Genomic DNA, 23,551 nt, shown 5'->3' with positions numbered 1-23,551 from the left:
CCCCAGAGCAGGGGACCCACATTGTAAATATGGTCATTACAAATAACCGCATCAGACTCAGAGAACTGCAGGATCACTCTTGAAAGAAACTCAGACCGTGGAAAACAACTGAGATATGAATATGCGCACGTAAGCTATTCTATCCTATCATTGGTACTGGATCTAGAAGTGTATGGTGCTACATCATATGGACTGATCCCTGTCTTTTCCTACTGTGCTACATTGTCTTGTCTTGTCTCTTTCAGAGCGTCATAGAGCTAGAAGCAGATGCAGTGCATTCAGCCCCCTTGAACTTTGCGACCTTTTGCCACATTTCAGGCTTCAAACATAGATATAAAACTGTATTTTTTTGTGAAGAATCAACAACAAGTGGGACACAATCATGAAGTGGAACGACATTTATTGGATATTTCAAACTTTTTTAACAAATCAAAAACTGAAAAATTGGGCGTGCAAAATTATTCAGCCCCCTTAAGTTAATACTTTGTAGCGCCACCTTTTGCTGCGATTACAGCTGTAAGTCGCTTGGGGTATGTCTCTATCCGTTTTGCACATCGAGAGACTGACATTTTTTCCCATTCCTCCTTGCAAAACAGCTCGAGCTCAGTGAGGTTGGATGGAGAGCATTTGTGAACAGCAGTTTTCAGTTCTTTCCACAGATTCTCGATTGGATTCAGGTCTGGACTTTGACTTGGCCAATCTAACACCTGGATATGTTTATTTTTGAACCATTCCATTGTAGATTTTGCTTTATGTTTTGGATCATTGTCTTGTTGGAAGACAAATCTCCGTCCCAGTCTCAGGTCTTTTGCAGACTCCATCAGGTTTTCTTCCAGAATGGTCCTGTATTTGGCTCCATCCATCTTCCCATCAATTTTAACCATCTTCCCGGTCCCTGCTGAAGAAAAGCAGGCCCAAACCATGATGCTGCCACCACCATGGTTGACAGTGGGGATGGTGTGTTCAGCTGTGTTGCTTTTACGCCAAACATAACGTTTTGCATTGTTGCCAAAAAGTTCAATTTTGGTTTCATCTGACCAGAGCACCTTCTTCCACATGTTTGGTGTGTCTCCCAGGTGGCTTGTGGCAAACTTTAAACGACACTTTTTATGGATATCTTTAAGAAATGTCTTTCTTCTTGCCACTCTTCCATAAAGGCCAGATTTGTGCAATATACGACTGATTGTTGTCCTATGGACAGAGTCTCCCACCTCAGCTGTAGATCTCTGCAGTTCATCCAGAGTGATCATGGGCCTCTTGGCTGCATCTCTGATCAGTCTTCTCCTTGTATGAGCTGAAAGTTTAGAGGGACGGCCAGGTCTTGGTAGATTTGCAGTGGTCTGATACTCCTTCCATTTCAATATTATCGCTTGCACAGTGCTCCTTGGGATGTTTAAAGCTTGGGAAATCTTTTTGTATCCAAATCCGGCTTTAAACTTCTTCACAACAGTATCTCGGACCTGCCTGGTGTGTTCCTTGTTCTTCATGATGCTCTCTGCGCTTTTAACGGACCTCTGAGACTATCACAGTGCAGGTGCATTTATACGGAGACTTGATTACACACAGGTGGATTGTATTTATCATCATTAGTCATTTAGGTCAACATTGGATCATTCAGAGATCCTCACTGAACTTCTGGAGAGAGTTTGCTGCACTGAAAGTAAAGGGGCTGAATAATTTTGCACGCCCAATTTTTCAGTTTTTGAATTGTTAAAAAAGTTTGAAATATCCAATAAATGTCGTTCCACTTCATGATTGTGTCCCACTTGTTGTTGATTCTTCACAAAAAAATACAGTTTTATATCTTTATGTTTGAAGCCTGAAATGTGGCAAAAAGTCGCAAAGTTCAAGGGGGCCGAATACTTTCGCAAGGCACTGTATAAGGAAATCAGTCAATTGAAATAAATTAGGCCCTAATCTATGGATTTCACATGACTGGGCAGGGGCGCAGCCATGGGTGGGCCTGAGAGGACATAGGCCCACCCACTTGGGAGCCAGAAATGCTCACTAACAGGGATGTAAACAGATTTGTGCACAAAATTTGAGTGAAATAAGCTTTTTGTGCATTGTGGACAATTCATGGGATCGTTTATTTCAGCTCATGAAACATGGGATGAACACTTTACATGTTGCGTTTATATTTTTGTTCAGTATAGTCCTTGACTAATAATGTTCTGTACTATGAATGATGTCATGTTTCATGCGGACCCCAGAAAGAGTAGCTGCTGCTGTTGCAGTGTCTAATGGTGATCCTAATAAATACCAATGCTAGTAAATGTAGTTTGATACTCTATCGCTGGTGAGCTTGAAAAGTAAACAGCTAATATTCTTGATCGCCTACATTTGTTGGAGCTGCATATTTATTACGCCAAACTCTCTCCCTACAATTTGATATTTGCGTGCACCCGATCCACCCGACCTGTGGTGGTTGAACGTTTTCTGGTCTAATCAGAGGGCAGTGTGCGCATTCCTATAGCCAATCTGTTGCACATTGTTTTTGCGATGGGGATGCTGCTGTTTTTCTGGCTGCGTGGAGAGGAGCCGAAGTATAGGGAGACTGTGCCCCAAAATGATTGACAAAACGTTACAAAACTTGGCCAGATCATTTCAAGTCCTCTGTCTCAGGTCAAAGTCCCAAGTCCTGAGGCTCCAAGTAGTCTCAAGCTGTTTTATTTTCTGTCAAGTCGAGTCTCAAATCATAAAATGTGTGTCCAAGTCATGTGACTCGAGTCCACAACCGACTTGTTATAGTTGGTGGAACCAGCAAGAAAGAGGCCCAACTTGTGGCTATTGGCATAGCGTCTCTCTCCCTTGAATACAGGCGGTTGACGTCAACAACCCTCATCAAATATTCAAAAATGTATTCAAATAATGAGACGTATCCACCAATCTAAAGAGAGGACTAGGCGAGAGCGTGACAGCTTGCCCTGCCACTTTGTGGACAACGACTCCCATTATTGGTCGGAGACAAGAATCTTGCCAGTATATCCTTAATCTTTGGTGGAAGGAATGTATGAAAAGGAAATATCTGAGCCTGTACAGTATGGAGAGGGTCACTAATGTGAGAAGGGTATCACCTCAGACTGCTCACTGCCCCTCAAATGAGAGGCTTTGAAAAAGCCTGTATCCAGATTTATCAATGAGCTATTTCAAAAAGGTCCCAGAGGCTTATATCATCAAGGTGTGGGTATTCTTGTTAGTGTATTCACACACAGATGGCCTGGATTATTAAATTAGAGAATGTCAGTCCTCTTATATGCTTCTGCCATCCAGCTATAAGTAACTAGTGTGAGTGGTGAATACATGAGTGCTCAAATAAAATGTCTTTATTGAAAGTCAAAAGCTGTGCAAACATAAATCATACTGCTGTTCATAAAGGTAACTTAAAAACAAATATATTCAGAGATTAGAGCATGTTAGTTATTACCCTTTATTAAAAGGGTCTGTACATCAGAACTCATTAGCAGCAATACCAGTGGACCTGCCTATTGTAAACAGAGGCAGCTTGCCCCCCTACAAACAAATGAGTGCTGTGCCTTTCTCCTTAGCCATGATTTTGGCAGAACCATTAAAGGTGAACTATGCAGAAATTGCTCCGCCATTTCCTGATTGATAAAATTCTAAAAGTTAACGACAAATCAAGCAAGTAGAGAAATCATTGTACCATCTAAACCGATGGAAACATTTTCCATGACCAAAAATATTGTATTTTCAACTGTTTGAAGCTGGTGTACAAAACCAAACGTAAAAGATGCAAAAACAAAACTTAATGGGAAGCAAAAAAATAAATAGTGCACATCGAACAGCTCAACCACTTCTTAGACTTGCTTTCAATGCAAAGACAAATCTATAACTCCCATTTCTATGTGAATTTGGTCAGGTCGCCCAACACGTAACATAATGCAGCTTTAATAATAGAGTCCAAACATATGGCTTTGAACTTCTTTTACTTTTTTTTTTGCACGGCAATGCTCATTAGTTCTCCTTCCTCGTTTCAGTCAATGAGAGCAATATATCATGCACAAGGCCGCTTCATTCGCCAATAACTCTGTGGTGAGTCTACCGTCAAGGACAGTAAGCATAGCAGAAGTCAAGGCAAAGTGGCACCACCGTTGTCGCTGAGCATCGGGAACTGGGCGCATAATCCTGCACTGTCCACAACTGTCAGTTGGGGTGTATTCATTAGCACACTGTAGCAAAACATTTTGCAACATAAACAAGAGTTTCTTATTGAAAAAGTTAAAGTACACTACATGGCCAAAGGTTTGTGAACATTTGTTCGTCAAACATCTCATACCAACTTCATGGGCATTAATATGTAGTTGGGGCCCCCCTTTGCTGCTATAACAGCCTCCATTCTTCTGGAAAGGCTTTCCACTAGATGTTGGAACATTGCTGCAGGGCCTTGCTTCCATTCAGCCACAAGAGCATGTTGGCCGATTAGGCCTGGTTCGCAGTCTGCGTTCCAATTCATCCCAAAGGTGTTTGAAGGGGTTGATGTCAGGGCTCTGTGTAGGCTAGTCAAGTTCTTCCACACCGATCTCAACAAACCATTTCTCTATGGATCTTGCTTTGTGCATGGGGGCATTGTCATGCTGAAACAGCAAAGGACCTTCCCCAAACTGTTGCCACAAATTTGGAAGCACAGAATCTTCTAGAAACGTCATATCAGGGCAGAAATATGACAAACTGACTTGTTGTAAAGGTGGCATCCTATGACGTGCCATGTTGAAAGTCACTGAGCTCTACGGGCCATTCTACTGCAAACGGGTGTGGCTGAAATAGCCGAATCCACACATTTGAAGGGGTGTCCACATACGTTTGGCTATGTAGTGTAGGTCCTTCTCCATTTGGTTCCTAGTGAATACAACCCTGATGTGATGAGAAGAGGACTGTCCGGGGATACCGGTAGGGAGTAGTGTCCACTGGCGTTAGCTAGTCTCTGACCAGCAGAGAGCAGTAGAGCCTACAGAGCCTGATCAGCAGAGTTTCCATTCTGATGCCCCCCCTCGTAGTCCAGCTGGCACAGTATCATGTTGTTCTTCAGGAAAAACTTGTCTCCCACGCAAAATCTGCAGACACACACACACACACACATTAGTGCCTTCATTTAAGACCAATGAAACTTCCCAAGTCCTTAAAAGCAGTAGTCTTTTGGTTAAAGGAAATGAATAGACCTTCATACAGTATGCCGCATTCCATACAGTATGCCGCATTCCATACAGTATGCCGCATTCCATACAGTATGAAGGCCTACTGCCACGTCGTGGGAAAGTCAGTTGCACAATTGAATGCATTCAACTGAAATGTGTGAATCAGAGGTGTGGGGGAGGCTGCCTCAAACCGGCAAGCAGTTGTGGGTTAACTGCCTTGCTCAAGGGCAAAAGTGCCTTACTCTACCTTGCTGGCACAGGGATTCGAACCAGTAACTTTTTGGTTACTGGCCCAATGCTCTTTACCGCTAGGCTACTTGCTGCACCATATACAGTACCTCAATTTCAGGCTCGAAAAAAGATTTGACCTTGTTCCAGAGAGTATCTTAAAGCATTCATACATGTTGATTGTTTGGTATTTGCTCTACTTGCTTCAAGACCAAACTCTTAGCTGGTTGTTTGCACCATTTTGTCTGACCTCAAATGCTCACTAAGAGGCCATCCATTAAGTCCCCCTTATAAGCTAAAAGTGTTCCAAAAGCACCAGGCAGTCAAACAGATACTCAACATGCCTGTTACTCACATAAACAAGCTGTTTACGGGATCTATCATGATTATTTTCCTTTCAGGGTCACTTGATGCCTGCTTTCAAGGCATACACAGTATGTGGGGTGAACTGGGATTCATTCATTAGGCACCAAACAGAAGAAAACTGAATGAAACCGGGAGAGTACTTGGGACTCAATTTTTGTTTTCCATTGCAAAACGTGTTCCGTTGTGTGCCGTAATGAATATAGCCTTGAGGCTCCCCTCATATCACCTCTGGCTGCACAGCTGGCAGGCAAAGCAGTCCAAGTGGTAGACGTTCTCCCTGGCTCTCATCACCATCTCAAAGGCCGGGATCACCTTACTGCAAGCGGCACAGTTCCCCGTCATCCCAAAAAGCCTGGAGGTGGTGGAGAAAGAGAGGCAATGATGTGGGTTGTCTGCATTAGGAAACACCAATTAGGAAATAAAAACTTTAGTTTCTCATTGGACAAGTTCAGATTCTATCCATCTCTTTTCACTACGTTTCATGCCAACTGAACACGACCCAGGTAGCCGACTGCTTTGATAATGCGTTAACTAGGACTTGGCGTATTATCATTTTATTCATATGTTAAAAAAGTAGCATAGGGTGAAATCTTCAGTGGTGGAAGAGAGCCTTGAGAAGAACCACATCCATGGGTTGAGTCCCTCATAGGATCTACAAAGAGCTGCATCAGAATGTCAAGTCTCACAAAACATAGTGCCATAGACCAGCGGCAAACAAGAGACTACAAGCAAGCAGGCTTAATGAAGCCTAACGAAGGCAAGGCTAATGGGGCCTTGGTATGCACCTGGTGTTTCTCCTTAACAAGGGTATGGGCCTTAATGCTAATTCCCCACTAATGGACCAATTAAAATAAATCACATGGTTTTAATCCCGGCCTTCAAAGGCTTTCTGCCTGATCGTCGCGATGACGAGGAAAACAGGAGGCAATTTAGCCAATTTAACTGTCAAACTGGTTTTCCCCTCTAAAAGCAATGCAGCTAATGAGAGACTTAGCTTCAACCAAATCCAGCTGGATCTTACACATGAGACTTGCACTTGAGTTGAATGACTGGTAGTGGGCTAAATATATTCGCAAGGGTTTCTATAGCAGCAACCCCAGAATAGTTCTGAGGGTTTTCTGTGCTCGAGTGTATTGATGTATATGAAGAGTTTATTTCCAAAATGAGTTTTCCACCAATTTTTCACATTTGTGTTTCCCCCCACATCATTAATTATAGGTACCTTCATGTGTGTAAAATATTACTATTCTTATTTTTTATTTATTTTATTCATAGAGTTTAGATGTATATGAAAATTACACTTTCTTTTGCAAAACGCTATATTGTTTAGCTGGAATGGAATATTGGTATCCTGTATATTTGACTGTGATATGTGGTGGTCTCACCTAGATATCTTAAGATGAATGCACTTACTGTAAGTCGCTCTGGATAAGAGCATCTGCCAAATGTAAATGTTTTACATACAGATCTTATATTACTGTAAGTCACTCTGGATAAGAGCATTTGCTTAAATGTCTGATGTCAAATATAAATGTTTTACATACAGATAGGATTATTTACAAAAACATTTTTTATTTTAACATCACACAATGTGTTCTCATTTGTACATTTCTTCATTATAAAAATGTTTTATTGCATTTCATAATTTCTTTAAAACAAAATAAGCCAATTTACCAACATTTATGAAAATGGTTATAAAGTTTGTTGGAATGAAACTCTTCATATGTAGTTGATGATTCATTTCCAGGTCTGTCACTATAGTTTTATTAATATTTATGCTCTTCAAACTCTGATCTCTATTTTATCTGCTAACCAAAACATGGAGATGCTGTTATTTTTGCCTGTTCTGCCCACTTCACCAAACTGAGGTAATTTGCCTTAAATCAGAAAATTACCAGATAGGAAGGAGCAACATGGCAATAGTTCCATCAATTGGAAGTCTAGGTTGAGACACTGTTATTGCTTACACCCATCCCTACAAACACAGAGGGGTAGAGGCTAGATTGGAGAGGATTGAAGGGTTGGACCGTGTTCAGTAGGGTACGCAACGTTTAAAAAAAAAAATTGCAATGGAAAACATTTTTTTTAAATGTGCATTTCATATTGGAAAAGTGAATATAGTCTCTCCCTGTTTCTGTCCGTTTTCTTCCATGTGGTGCCTAATGAACACAGCCCTGGTTTGAGAGCCCTTACCTCAGGTAGTCCTTGTGACAGAGGATGAGGTTGGCTCTGGTGTAGAGGGTGGAGCCCACGTCACCCAGGCGACAGTCACAGCAGGCACACTTCAGACAGTCCTCGTGCCAGTACCTGTCCAGAGCCTCGAGCACAAAGCGGTCCATGATCCTCCGGTTGCACCCGGCGCAGACCCTCGGCTTCCCTTTGGACTGGAGAGGCACAAGGGAGACACCTACAGACAGGCAGACACAGATTTGGAAGTAGGCTACAGTACAGCCATCCCTAACCCTCTCAGTTACATGACCAAGGAATATTGTTTGGCTACCATAACTTTCTATGGTTCTCTCAGGGCTATCATTATCTCTTGGTCACTTCTAAATCATATTTTGGTCTTAAACATTTTCTGACTCCAGAGCATATTATGAATGGGACCCTTTCTGGTGCTATATGGCCAAACTGATCCGGTCATAACACAATCATTTCAATGTGAATTAACATTTAAATAAATAAAAAATAAACTGATTTAGTATGTTTGTGGTGGAAAAAGTTCTGGCTATCCCTTTAATCCAGTCCCAATGACCAAAGAGACATGGTATTTGCCCTTGCTACATCCCAAAAGCCTTCAGATTGTAAATTCATATCACATAGGCTACATTCCTAATTAGGCCTACATGTCGAAGACACAGACGGACAAGGAAATACAAGTATGTGAATCGTAGACCGACCGTTCGAGCATGAGTTGCTTAAATGTAGATATCCAAATCAGGCACTCACTTTCCTCCTTGTCAAACACCATCGTTCAGACGGCGATTCGACTCCGAGAAACCTTCACACGGCTGCGACAACCTCTCAATGTCCCCCTCGACGTTCGGACGCAAATTCTCGCTGGTCGACGCAAATGGACTTAGATTCTCTTGAAGGTGATCGTATCAAAGTCTTCCAGCTCCGCTAGTAGGAATTGAACGCTTGCAACGATATCAAATCTGACCAGGCATGATTAGATCCATTATAACCCTTTCATGTTGGCAAATTGGGCTATAAGTAAAAAGTATATTATGGCATGTGAAAAATAGGCAAAATAGTCCATAGATGTCAGTGGATCAATAATCCTACTTCTCCCGCGATATCTACCAAAAGTGTCAGGTTGTATTTCAATAGCTCTGGTGTTGCCACAGCACTTAGATCCATTATACTTAAAAGCATCGGATCAAGCGTTTCAAAGTAGTCTACGGTCGACCTCGGCTTTCTGCCTCTCTAGTTGTGCCAATGCTCTGTAAAATGTGCACGGCTCTCATAGACCTATGTGTTCCCGCGCGTGCTAATTATATAAAGTCATTATGCTCCGATCTGATTAGTGGCCCCTCCCCCTCTTTGAATCAATTATTCAATACACACTCTGCCTGTGCCTAAGTATTTTTTTTGTATAAGCTTATTCAAGGACACCAATTACCCTAAGGGCACTTCTCTCATTACTGTAATTTGAACAGGACACAAATGCATTGCCCATTGGGAAGTGTGTGTGTGTGTGTGTGTGTGTGTGTGTGTGTGTGTGTGTGTGTGTGTGTGTGTGTGTGTGTGTGTGTGTGTGTGAGCGAGCTACTCACAAGCTTTTAAGCAAAGCTCCATTAGGCAAAGATTTTCACTTCATGTCTTTGCTTTGAAACTTCACCAGATTCACAATTGAGCATTGAGAGCCTTCAACCTCTATCCGCTATCCTTTATTCTTTATCCTCTATCCTCTATACTTGATCCTCTATCCTTTATCCTCTATCCGCTATCCTTTATCCTTTATCCTCTATCCTTTATCCTCTATTCTTTATCCTCTATTCTTTATCCTCTATACTTTATCCTTGATCCTTTATCCTTGATCCCTTATCCTCTATCCGCTATCCTTTATCCTCTATCCTCTATCCTTTATCCTCTATCCTTTATCCTCTATTCTTTATCCTTTATCCTCTAATCTTTATCCTCTATTCTTTATCCTCTATCCTTTATCCTCTATCCTTTATCCTCTATCCTTTATCCTCTATTCTTTATCCTTTATCCTCTAATCTTTATCCTCTATTCTCTATCCTTTATCCTCTATCCTTTATCCTCTATCCTTTATCCTCTATTCTTTATCCTTTATCCTCTAATCTTTATCCTCTATTCTTTATCCTCTATCCTTTATCCTCTATCCTTTATCCTCTATCCTTTATCCTCTATTCTTTATCCTTTATCCTCTAATCTTTATCCTCTATTCTTTATCCTCTATCCTCTATCCTTTATCCTCTATCCTTTATCCTCTATCCTTTATCCTCTATTCTTTATCCTTTATCCTCTATCCTTTATCCTCTATTCTTTAACCTCTATTCTTTATCCTCTATCCTCTATACTTTATCTTTGATCCTTTATCCTCTATACTTGATCCTCTATCCTTGATCCTTTATCCTCTATCCGCTATCCTTTATCCTTTATCCGCTATCCTTTATCCTTTATCCTCTATCCTCTATCCTTTATCCTCTATCCTTTATCCTCTATTCTTTATCCTCTATCCTCTATACTTTATCCTTTATCCTCTATCCTTGATCCTTTATCCTCTATCCGCTATCCTTTATCCTCTATCCTTTATCCTCTATCCTTTATCCCCTATCCTTTATCCTCTATTCTTTATCCTCTATTCTTTATCCTCTATACTTTATCTTTGATCCTCTATCCTTGATCCTTTATCCTCTATCCACTACCCTTTATCCTCCATCCTTCATCCTCTATCCTTTATCCTCTATCCTTTATCCTCTATCCTTTATCCTCTACTCTTTATCCTCTATTCTTTATCCTCTATTCTTTATCCTTTATCCTCTATCCTTTATCCCCCAACCTCTATCCTTTACCCTCTATCCTCTATTCTCTATCCTTCAACCTCTATTCTTTATCCTCTATCCTTTTTTCTCTATCATCTACCCTTTATCCTCTATCCTTTTCCCCTCTATCCTCTACCCTTTATCCCCTATCCTTTATCCTTAGCATCTATCCTCCAACCGCTATCCTTAATCATCTATCCTTTATCCTCCAACCTCTACCCTCTATCCTTAGCCTCTATCCTTCACCCTCTATCCTCTAATCTTTATCATCTATTCTTTATCATCTATCCTTTACCCTTCAATCAATATCCTCTTCTTTTTCCTCTATCCTCTATCCTTTATCATCTATCCTCTATCATTTATCCTTTATCCTCTATCCTCTATTCTTTATCCTTTATCATCTATCCTCTATCCTCTATCCTTTATCCTTTATCCTCTATCCTCTATCCTTTATCCTCTATCCTTTATCCTCTATCCTGTATCGCCTTTCAGCCCTATTATCATCAGTTCGCCTTTTCACAAGTTACACTTAATTTATCAAACAAATTAGACTTAATTTATGTATAAAACTCAAATCCACCACCAAACAGGGTCGTATTCATTAGGACACACCATAGCAAAACGTTTTTCAACAGAAAATAAAAATGTGCCTTTCTTATTGGACTAGTTCAGTGTTCTTCCATAGTTGGTGCCTTATGAACACTGACCCAGATAAATACCACTCATTAGGAATGAATGAGGCATGAAAAATAGTCTTGACTCCTCCTGACATTCCTCTAAATTAACACACACCAATTACCCAGACCATTGATGGTATGCTCTGCCTTTCATCTGGGGCCGTATCAAACATCTCAGAGAAGGAGTGCTGATCTGGGATCAGTTCCAACCTGTCTATGTAGTCTTATTCATTAGGATCTAAAGCTGCGTTCACACAGGTATCCCAATTCTGATCTTTTTTTCAGTAATTGGTCTTCAGACCAATTAGATCAACTCTTTGGTCAATGATTTGGCAAAAGATCAGAATTGGGCTACCTGTGTAAACGGACAGTGCTATCTTGGATCCTTGGGACGTCCGACTCTAATGTCATCCCATTGCTAGAGGACTCCTGATATCTCCAGTGATAAGTATAATTTTACAGGTGATTGTTGACACATCAACCAGCATTAAGCGGCAGGGCAATTTATGACTGTTGTCGTTTTAGTCGCTATATTGGAGAGGGTGTAGTTTCTCCTCTTTTAGGCAATCAGCAATTGGTAGCGGGAGGAGTGCTCTTAACCTCTGCTAGGCAAGTAGCAACTAGTGTTAGTTCTTTAGTTTTAGCCGAAACAAAGACAGGTCTGCGGAGTTGGAAGGACGGACAGATGGACGGACGGACTGACGGGCTGACGGACTGACCAAACCACACCACACCACTCTCACTTGAGAATCGTGCCTTGTTATTTACAGACTCTCATTTTGCTCTTTGTCAACTATGTGTGTGTTTTCTATACCTGTTCGCCCCTCTCCCAGTAGGCTTTACAGATGCTTCCCACGGCTTCCCCCTTGGCTGCAACCCTTCTTATTTAGTGTACTCTGTGTGCGCAACCCATTTGGAATTTCTGGTCTGGCAGCGTTTGAGTCTGCTTGTCTGCAGTCAAGAATGCAGAGTTCATCTCAGCCTATGTTGCCCTTCAGTCCCTATACTTTCTTTTTACCCTGATGGAGACATTGATCACCCCAGAGAACACTGCTACTCCAGCTGCTCTCTCTCCATCTGACTACGTGTTCGCTCATAGTCCGAGAGCATCTGGTTGTCATGGTGGTGGCACAGGGCTACTAATTTCTCCTAAGTGGAGACTTTCTCTTTCTCCCTCACTCACGTGTCCATTACATCTGAATTCCATGCTGTCACTGTCACTTGTCCACTTAAGCTTAACATTGTTGTCATCTATTGCCCACCAGGTGCCTTTAGTTTGTCCATGAGCTTGCCACCTCCATAAGGAAATTCATGATGGCTCACCGCCATTGTCAATCTCCCGACGTCTGCCTTCGATTAATTTCTTTCCACATCTTTCTTCCCCTCCTTCTTTCGACCTCACCCTTTCCCAGTCCCCTCCCACTCACAAGGCAGGCAATACCCATGACCTCAACTTTACTAGAGGCTGTTCGCCTACTAATCTCTCTGCAACCCCCCTCCAAGTCTCTGCTCACTATTTTGTTTCCTTTTCTGTCTCCCTTTCCTCCAACCTTAACCACTCAGCCCCTACCCAGATGGTCATGTGCCATTGTAATCCTTCCTCACTCTCTCTCTCTCGCTCTCTCTCTGTCCTGACTCTGCCTCTTCAACCCTACTCACCTGCCTTTCTGCATCCTATGACTTTCACTGTCCCCTTTCCTCCTGACCGGTTTGGCTCTCCCCTTCTGCTCTATGGGTGAGTGACTCATTGCGAGCTTACAGAACAGGGCTGCGGGCAGCTGAAGAAAATTGAGGAAAAATACATTTCCGGAGGACCTATCATCCTTTCACTCCCTCTCTACCTTCTCTTCCTCTGTATCTGCTGCTAAAGCCACTTTCTATCACTCTAAATTTCAAGCTTCTGCCTCTAACCCAAGGGAGCTCTTTACCACATTCTCTCTCCTTAATCATCGTCCCTCTCTGCGGATGACTTTGTCAACCACTTTGAAAAGAAGGTTGATGACATCCGTTCCCCATTCACTCAGCTTATTAAGTCCACTGGTCCGACTCACACAGAAGTACCCTACATCGACCTCTTTCTCCCCTCTCTCTCCAGATGAAATCCTCAGACTAGTGAGGTCTGGCCGCCCTGACAACCTGCCCACTCGACCCCATTCCCTCTTCCCTTCTCCAGACCATCACTGGAAGCCTTCTACCCTTCCTCACTTCCTTCATCAACTCATCCCTGACCACTGGCTGCATCCCCTCTGACTACAAAATGGTCAGAGTCGCTCCCCTCTTCAAGAAACCATCACTCGACCCATCTAACATCAAACTACAGACACGTGTCCCTTTCTTTTCTTTCCATAATACTTGAGCTCTGACCACCACCTGAGCTCAACCTCAACAAAACTGAGCTTTTCTTCCTCCCGGGGAAGGCCTGACTGCTCCAAGACCTCTTCATCATGGTTAACAACTCCATGGTGTCCCCTTCCCAGAGATCAAAGAACCTTGTCGTGACCCTGGACAACACCCCGTCGTTCCCTGCAAACATCAGCAGTGACTCTCTCCTGCAGGTTCATGCTCTACAACATCCGTAGAGTATGAACCTACCTCACACAGGAAGCGGCGCAGGTCCTAATCCAGGCACTTGTCATTGCCCATCTGGACTGTTGCAACTCAATGTTGGCTGGGCTGCCCGCTTGTGCCATCAAACCCCTGCAACTTATCCTACCTGGTGTTCAACCTTCCCAAGTCACCCCACTCCTCCTCACGCTCCACTGGCATCCACTACAAGACAATGGTACTTGCCTACGAAGCAGCAAGAGGAACTGACCCCCCACCTATTCAAAGAGTTTCTTAAATAATCCCATAGCAACTCCCCCCCCCCCCCCCCCCCCCAACAGGTCTGATACGTTGATATGAGTTGTCAAATGAGAAGAAAGCACAAAATCCTTATTCTCATATATCAATACTAATGTTCTGTATAGGGTTGATTACGGTTTGTCTATTCACAGAGCCACTGTGCAGGACCATTAGGCTAATTGTACTAATGGGTCGCCCCTTACATAAGAGGTGTGTGGGTGGCTGTGTTTAGTGCCATCAACTGTCAGCTCAAGGACCTTTTTTATTTTTGCCATCTGCTCCTTCAGTGCTGTCAATGGCAGGACCGCACACTCAGATGGGTTCCCTTCATTAAACATATCTGTTGGATACTGACGGTTGTCGAAGAGGACACCCTAGTTTATACCATACGTATGCATGGAAGAACTATATGAAGCTACACAAAATACTGTTGCTTAGCAAACCTACGCAGATGTGTGCAGCCACGCAAGAATGCAGGATCGCCGTTTTGCGTATAGCGCTCTTGCATTGCATATGTAGGCCTAGGGTATAAAATGGTATCTATCTGCATTGTGGAAATGATTTTTGTTACATAAATAACAATTCCTTTCAGCCCATATGTGTCATCCTATGTTGCACACTCACTATCCCTCTGTTTAATTAGGCCATTTTTGCCCTAACTAACGTGGAGGTGGTCCTGAAGTTCATCTGTCGACTGTACACTTGGGGACTGCAGTGGTTTTATCTCAGAGGAGGTAGCCTACCTTCCATTAGTTTTCTGTGGGGAAAAACTAACTACATCCACAAATGTTCCAGTTCTAAGGGAGGTTAAGCGATCTGGAGGGATCCAATCTCCTGCCTATTCAACTGAACAGAGTTTGAAATTGGGGATGAGATGTGGTCAGCGACTGTGACATGAGAGTGGGCTAATCGATGGCCTTTCTGATTGGCTCCCTTACAACATCCTAGCAGTTCCCGTGGGTTGGCTACTCTTCCTCTCTCCCCAAGTCAATTCCCTTCGACACTGGAGCTAAATGAGATCAGTGACGGTCCACAGTCCCTCTGTCACCATCCAGCTCCTCTTCTCAGCTGGGAGAACAGACAGAGGTAAAGGGGAGGGGAAGAAGCTAAAGAGGAAGAGGTGGGAGGGGGGAAAGGAGATGGTGAGGGATGAACTGAGATTGAAAGAAGGAAAAGAGAGACTGAGAGTATGAAAGTCGATCGACAAAATAAAAAATAATGAAGCTGAAGCTATGAGGCAGGAATTTATTGAGCTAGTCAAAATTAGCAAGCACAATGTTTAATTAAACCTGGTTAATCAAGTGCCAGTTCATAAACCATATTAGAATTAGATATACAAAACAACATTTACAACGTGAAACAAAAATAAACCCAGCATAATAAAAACCTGCTGCTAGTGCTGCAGGGAAATAAATGATATTTTTCACTCCTACCAGACGCCCAGTAACTGGTTGTGATCGGTTTAGTATCTTTTATTTTTTTTACCTTTATTTAACCGGGTAGGCCAGTTGAGAACAAGTTCTCATTTACAACTGCGACCTGGCCAAGATAAAGCAAAGCAATGCGACACAAACAACAACACAGAGTTACACATGGAATAAACAAATGTACAGTCAATAACACAATAGAGAACGTCTATATACGGTGTGTGCAAATGGAGTGAGGAGGTAAGTCAATAAATGAGCCATAGTGGTGAAGTAATTACAATTTATCAAATGAACACTGGAGTGATAGATGTGCAGATGACGACGTGCAAGTAGAAATACTAGTGTGCAAAAGAACAAAAAAGTTCATCAAAACAATATGGGGATTAGGTAGGTAGTTGGATGGACTATTTACAGCTGCAGCGATCAGTAAGCCGCTCAGATAGCTGTTGCTTAAAGTTAGTAAGGGAGATATAAGGCTCCAACTTCAGCGATTTTTGCAATTCGTTCCAGTCATTGGCAGCAGAGAGCTGGAAGGAAAGGCGGCCAATGAGGTGTTGGCTTTGGGGATGACCAGTAAGAAATACCTGCTGGAGCGCGTGCTACGGGTGGGTGTTGTTATGGTGACCAGTGAGCTGAGATAAGGCAGCGCTTTACCTAGCAAAGACTTATAGATGACCTGTGGTGACAAAACGGATGGCACTGTGATAGACTGCATCCAGTTTGCTGAGTAGGGTGTTGGAGGCTATTTTGTAAATGACATCGCCGAAGTCGCGGATCGGTAGGATGGTCAGTTTTACAAGGGTATGTTTGGCAGCGTGAGTGAAGGAGGCTTTGTTGTGAAATAGGAAGCCAATTCTAGATGTAATTTTGGATTGGAGATGTTTAATATGAGTCTGGAAGGAGAGTTTACAGTCTAGCCAGACACCTAGGTATTTGTAGTTGTCCACATATACTAAGTCAGAACCGTCCAGAGTAGTGAGGGTCTAGATGGTTTAGCCCAGTTGATTTGCAGCTCTTTCAGAACATCTGCTATCTGGATTTTGGTGAAGGAGGCTTGGGGAGGCTTGGGCAAGTAGTTGCGGGGGGTGCGGAGCTGTTGGCCCGGGGTTGGGGTAGCCAGGAAGAAAGCATGGCCAGCCGTAGAGAAATGCTTATTGAAATTCTTGAATATCATGGATTTATCGGTGGTGACAGTGTTTCCTAGTCTCAGTGCTGTGGGCAGCTGGGAGGAGAGGCTCTAACTCTCCATGGACTTTACAGTGTATTAGTTTAATTTGAGCTGCCACATCGGCAGATATCAATGGAAATTTGCTTGCTATCTCTGTTCTGCCTGGCAGGCCCTCACTCTGAAACGGTGGTGGCGGCCGAATCTGTGTGAGCCTAGCGTCACCTGGTTTGCCTCAATTGCCATCTGTGCTGCAACTCAGTTATAAGATTAATTTCATCACGTTTCAAGGATGTCAGATGACTTGGACAAGCAGAGTGGGGCAACAACCGAATGATGCTTCGATGTTTTCAGTAAGTGGCTAATAACCCCACTAGGGCACGGTGCCAAGAGGAAATGCTGTGTACATGAGACCTTCTTTCTAACCTCCGGCCATTTGGAATACTTTTAACATGCATGTTGACTACCTGCTCTGTGTCTGCACTGAAGGCAGAGGGTGGCCAGGATTCAGTGCAAGTTGCGTTTATAGAGCAGTGCACTGTTCCACACTTTCAAAAAGCATTTTATGTTTCAACCGACATGCACAGCATTTACCATGGTCCAGCTATCGAACCAGTTTGCCAAGCTTGAGACGGCCCTACCAGCCCTGGGAGTCAACACGGATCCTGGGTGTATACCAACAGCTGGCGGCCGCCCAGTGGCACCCGCCTCCACAGCCACCACAGTTCAGCAGGTCGTTTCCCCATCGGATTCCATCACTACCATCATCATTGTGGGCAGCACGATGGTGAGAGATTTTGGCCTGCCTATGGATTTGTGGACCAAGGTCCACTGTCACCCAGGAGCCCATTTCCATGACGTCACCTCTCTTCTGCGCACGATTCTGGCAAACTACTCCAATATTGACAACATCGTCACTCACGTAGGTTTTATCAACCTTTTTTTTAGGAGATCTGAGGGAGGACTACAAAAAGAAGGTAAGACCCTCGCTAGGACAGGAAATATAATTATCTCTGGCCCCTCCCACGCTACCGAAGGATTTCGGAATGTTCCAGCCGACTCTTTGCCCTAAATGAATACCTGAAGAATCTTTGCAACGACAACAATGTTTTGTGACCACTTTGGTTTGCTGTAGGAGCAACCAGCACTTTTTTTAAGAGATGGGATTCACCCTAACCGCAGGGGTTCCAGGATTAGTTCCAGCAACATCGCAAACTGTTTAAGAGACTGACAGACAGCATCTGGACTTGGAAACCATATCAACTCCTGTAGAACTGGCACTATGGTTATTGTGAGTAACCTCATTTATTTTCCTTTAACTCCACCTTCTAGTGAGTTTATACAAACTGTTGTCCTACCATTCTGAACGATTGGAGACTGTCAGAAAAGGTGGTTGTAACGTTAATAATTTGGTTGATATTCCATTGGTTACCTCTAGGCAGATGCCCCAGGGGAAGAGTGGCCCACACTCATTGAATACGGCATGTTTAAATGTTAGGTTTTACTAGTGATTGCTCATTCTCGTGAATGACCTCATTACTGAGGGCAAAGTTGATTGCATGTTTCTCACTGAAACATGGAAGTTTCTCACTGAAACGTGGATGTGTTCAGACTGTAGTGCCACTCTTATTAAAGCACCCCCCACCCCACCCTAGACTACAGCTTTCCATACTCTATCAGAAAAGGGTAGGGGGGCAGCCACTATTTTTAGTAATGCTCTCAGCTGTAAGGACATTTCATTTGGGGACTTTGGGTCTTTTGCGCATCATGCTATACTGTTTAAATGTCAGCCACCAGTGCTGGCCTGTATAGGTGTATAGCACTGCCCCACTTTCTTTACTGATTTCTCTGAACTATGATAAAATCATTGTGTTGGGATTTGAATATTCATGTTGACAAAGAGACTGACTCCAAGGCCATTTGAATTCATGATTCGTTTGAGCTCTATGGACTTTAGCCAACGTTACTGGGCCCACCCATAATTGCAGCCATACTCTGGACCTGATTTATTACCAAGGGACATTCTATTGATGTTGCTTTATCTGATCACCACTGTGTATTTTTTTTACTACATTGTTACAGGTGATAACTGAAAACATTATTAAGAAATGCTATATTTTCATTTTATTTGACTTGTTAAAAAACTAGGCAAGTCAATTAAGAACAAATTCTTATTTACAATGATGGCCTACCTTGGCCAAACCTGGACGACATGGGCCAATTGTGCGCCGCCCTATGTGACTCCCAATCACAGCCGGATGTGATACAGCCTGGATTCGAACCATGGACTGTAGTGACGCTTCTTGCACTGAGATGCAGTAGACCGCTTCGCCACTCAGGAGCCTGAAATGACCTCTGAAGTTGCTACAGATTTTGAGTGTATGAACAGTACTCCGTCACCTATTCTGCCTTCCTCTTGTGGTGATTATAGTTGACTTAACTTTAATAGCAAATTATGGGGCAACCATTGATGCCATAGCACATGGGTATCAGTCAAGCAAGACCTGATGAGAAGTTTGTGCTCTAGGCTACCATGCAAAGTCACTATGGATTTATTTTCCCTGGTTGACAGACATGCTCATCAGGAAAGAGATGTCACAATTTAAGCCTTTACCTGCCTTCTCGATCCTATCCCAACCACCTTCTTCAAGAGAGTTTTTAGTTAAATATCTGAAGAAGTGCAAGTTATTGTTAATCACTCCCTGATCACAGGCACTTACCCCACTGCACTAACAACTTCTATGGTGAAACCCCTTCTGAAGAAAAGTGATCTAAATTCTTCAGATCATAACCATTTTCAGGCAATCTCCAACCTTCCATTCTTAAGCAAAATTATGGGGAATTGATTTTTAAACAGCTAAAAAAATAAAATAATTAAGTGCCAACTGTATTTTTGAAAAATGACAATCTTGTTTTCAGGCCCACCACAGCACAGAGACAGCCATAGTTAAACTGGTAAATTATCTTAGAGCCAACACAGGTTTGAGTGAAGGTTTGGGAACCCTTGGTATGAAGCACTGCGTTATATAAAGCGGTTTGCATTTAAACCCAGCGAATGTCTTGTCTGTGAGGCTTGATAAGGCTACTGTGTGATTGGAGTCCAAATTGAGCCGTTTTCAGGAGCCACCGACTACAGTACTTTTGGAGGTTTTCTGAGTCCTATGGTGTGAAGGCCACTGTCCATGTGATTGGTTATTGATTTGACCATAGCAGCCTGGAAATCGAGGCTAATTGGACCTCTAAAAATCCATCCACTGTAATTACTTGAGATAATTAGGGACATAACTTGTTCTGACTGTCTCTCTGACTTCGGGTCTATGTGTTTGATTTGGCCTTGAGAGGTTCTTTTTCATTTACAGCGATGAGAGAGCATTCTCTTGCTCTGTACTGTTCTCTGTCTTTCTCATTTACAGTGCATCCTGAAAGTATTGTTACTCTACAGCCATATTCTAAACTGTATTTAAATATTTATTTCCCTCATCAATCTACCCACAATACCCCATAATGACAAAGCAAAAACAGGTTTTTATCAATTTTAGCAAATGTATCACATTTACATAAGTATTCAGACCCTTTACTCAGTACTTTGTTGCAGCGATTACAGCCTCAAATCTTCTTGAGTACATAACTGCCTCAAGATCAGTGTCTAGGTGCAACTTCACTTTATTCCTACAGTGCAGGCCCCACTTACTACATTACTGTCTGATGCCATCTAGTGGGTTAAAGTGAGGGAACATTTCATCGTTTTTTTTTTATCCTCAAAATACAGTGTTATGAAACGTAACCTTTTTCTCACCTGCCCTGTTAACTTTCTATTCTTAGGAATTAGCCATGGGAACAAAATCTGTTTTAAAAAGCTCACATGAAGGCTTTTAGTTCAGAGGTTATGAAGAGATCCTCATTAAAAGGGAAACTATACACTTTAAAATGATTACATTATTAAGGTTTAACTTTAGTTGTCTCTGCAGTATAATTTAGTTTGTAAAGTATTTATAAAGGGAAATTGTAGTAATAAAACAGAAATGTAGTACAAGTCAACATATGAATAGCCAGCTAACATCACTTTAACCCGTTGTGTTCTTCATTATAGAATTGTATAAAATAAAAACAAGAGACATGGCAATAAGGCCTGAAATGTTTTGAACATGCCGTTATAAAAGTAATGAACCATTCCTCTGAGAAAAGAGCTGTATCCACTTCTCATATTGACATATTGTGTTTATTCATTTTGTTTAATCTAAAATGAAGACGTATGAGATTAAATGATCACTTGCTTTTGACTTAAATAACGAAGTAAACAGATTATTTTACCCGCTTATTCTCACAGAAATGTAATAAAAGTTATTTTGATTAATATAGATCTGTAAGTTACTTCTATATATATATATATATATATATATATATATATATAGCCATTTGTACAACACTGGTTGGGCCTTTGAATATACCAGCTCAGTGGTAGAACTGTGCATTGTAACATACAAAAAGCAACGTACAAAACGTATCCAAGCTCCGCTCATATCTACAATAGAGTCCTAGCAGTATACTTCAGCTTTAGACACCGACAGCTAGATTTTTGGTCAGTTGTATCCATAGAGAACGATAGAGGCCGCTAGTTGACAACAGGCCGTATTAGCATGGGCAGCGCCATTGAGGGTCTCCACCATTTTAATGAAGTCAACAGGGTGGGACCAAGGCCGATGCCAGGCCCAAAAATACCATTTCCATACAAGGCCACATAGAGAAGTTAGATTTGCAAATGTGTAATAAGACACTTCCGTCATCACCTTTGTGCACAAAACACCCATTTAATTAATCAAATAGTTGTCCCTGAGGACCCCTTTTTCTTTCATCACTCACAGCCGAAGACATTAACATTTTTATATTAATCAAATTGTATTTGTCACATGCTTCGTAAACAACTAAGGTGTGGACTAACAGTAAAGTGCTTAATTACTGGCCATTCCCAACAATGCAGAGAAAAGTAAAGTACTTAATAATAGATACACAATGAGTAACAAGAACCTGGCTACAGTGGGCTCAAAGTATTGCGATAGGGACAAACGTTTTGTTGTTTTGGCTCTGTACTCCAGCAGTTTCAAATGATAGAAATTACAGCACTTTTTTCCTCTGACACCGCCTGGTACAGAGGTCTCTGACCTCCTCCCTATAGGCTGTCTCTTCGTCAGTGATCAGGCCTACCACTGTCGTGTCATCGCAAACTTAATGACAGTGTTGGAGTTGTGCGCGGCCACACGGTCATGGATGAACATGGAGTACAGGAGGGGACTAAGCACGCACCCCTGAGGGGCCCCCGTGTTGAGGGTCCGTGTGGCGGATGTGTTGTCTATCCTCACCACCTGGTGGAATCCTGTCAGGAAGTTCAGAATTAAGTTTTAGATGGAGGTGTTCAGTTACAGGGTCCTTAGCTTAGTGATGAGCTTGGAGGGCACTATGATGTTGAATGCTGAGCTGTAGTCAGTGAACAGCATTCTCACATAGGTGTTTCTCTTGTCCAGGTGAGAAAGGGCAGTGTGGATCTGTTGGGGCGGTATGCGAATTGGAGTGGGTCCAGGGTGTCTGGAATGATGGTGTTGATGTGAGCCATGACCAGCTTTTCAAAGCACTTCATGGCTACAGATGTGAGTGTTACAGGTAAATAGTAATTTAGACAGGTTACCTTGGCATTCTATGGTGGTCTGCTTGAAACATAGATATTACATACTGATTCAGGGAGAGGTTGAAAATGTCAGTGAAGACACTTGCCAGCTAGTCGGCGCATGTTCTGAGTACACATCCTGGTAATCCGTCTGGCCCTGCAGCCTTGTGAATGTTGACCTGTTTTAAGGTCTTACTCACATCAGCTACGTAGAGCGTGATCCCACAGTCGTCCAGAACAGCTGGTGATCTCATGCATGGTTCAGTGTAGCTTGCCTCGAAGCGAGCATAGAAGGCATTTAACTAGTCTGCTAGGCTTGCGCCACTGGGCAGCTCACGGCTGTGTTTCTCTTTGTAATCCGTGATAGTTTGCAAGCCACATCTGACAAGCGTTAGAGCCGGTGTAGTAGGATTTGATCTTAGTCCTGTATTGGTGCTTTGCCTGTTTGATGGATCATTGGAAGGCATTTCTTATAAGCGTCCGGGTTAGTGACCCACTCCTTGAAAGCGGCAGCTCTAGCCTTTAGCTCAGTGCGGATGTTACCTGTAATCCATGGCTTCTGTTTGTGATCTGTACTGTCACTGTGGGGACAACGTCATCGATGCACTTATTAATGAAGCCGGTAACTGATGTGGTAAAGTCCTCAATGCCATCGGATGTGTCCCAGAACATATTCCTGTCTGTGCTAGCAAAACTCCCCTGTAGCTTAGCATCCGCTTCATCAGACCACTTCCATATTGAGCACGTCACTGGTACTTTTTGCTTGAGTTTTTGCTAGTTATGGTCAGATTTGCCAAATGGCGGGCGAGGGACGGCTTTGTATGTATTCTGTGTGTGGAGTAAAGGTGATCTAGAGTTTTTTTTAGCCTCTAGTTGCACAGGTGACATGCTGGTAGAAATCAAGTAGACAAATTTCAATGTTCCTGCATTAAAATCACCGGCCACTAGGAGTGCCGCATCTGGGTGTGTAGTTTCCTTATGGCCCTATACAGCTCGTTGAGTGCAGTCTTAGTGCCA

At 42.6% G+C, this 23,551-nt stretch overlaps 1 protein-coding gene across 4 annotated transcripts; it reads right to left on the bottom strand.

The window, feature by feature from the left end:
- Positions 1–3,308: 3,308 nt before the first annotated feature.
- LOC110521281 (rhombotin-1) lies at positions 3,309–9,250 on the bottom strand. 4 transcript variants are annotated; one of them, XM_021598737.3, is made up of 4 exons: positions 8,697–9,250; positions 7,941–8,154; positions 5,974–6,099; positions 3,309–5,072 (listed from the first exon to the last, which is right to left on the bottom strand). In XM_021598737.3, the coding sequence occupies exons 1-4, from the start codon at positions 8,716–8,718 to the stop codon at positions 4,967–4,969; spliced, it is 468 nt and encodes a 155-aa protein (XP_021454412.1). In that variant the 5' UTR covers positions 8,719–9,250; the 3' UTR covers positions 3,309–4,966. The 4 variants fall into 4 exon arrangements, with proteins under 4 accessions (XP_021454412.1, XP_036825353.1, XP_090089547.1 ...); XM_036969458.2 differs by having other exon boundaries at positions 7,941–8,131; positions 8,697–9,202; XM_090233421.1 differs by having other exon boundaries at positions 8,648–9,198.
- Between the last annotated feature and the right edge of the window lie 14,301 nt (positions 9,251–23,551).

The sequence above is a fragment of the Oncorhynchus mykiss genome, chromosome 4 (genome assembly GCF_057628025.1).
Source record: "Oncorhynchus mykiss isolate SJ-2025 chromosome 4, ASM5762802v1, whole genome shotgun sequence".
Taxonomy (NCBI): Eukaryota; Metazoa; Chordata; class Actinopteri; order Salmoniformes; family Salmonidae; genus Oncorhynchus; species Oncorhynchus mykiss.
This window is presented reverse-complemented; position numbering and strand designations above follow the sequence as displayed.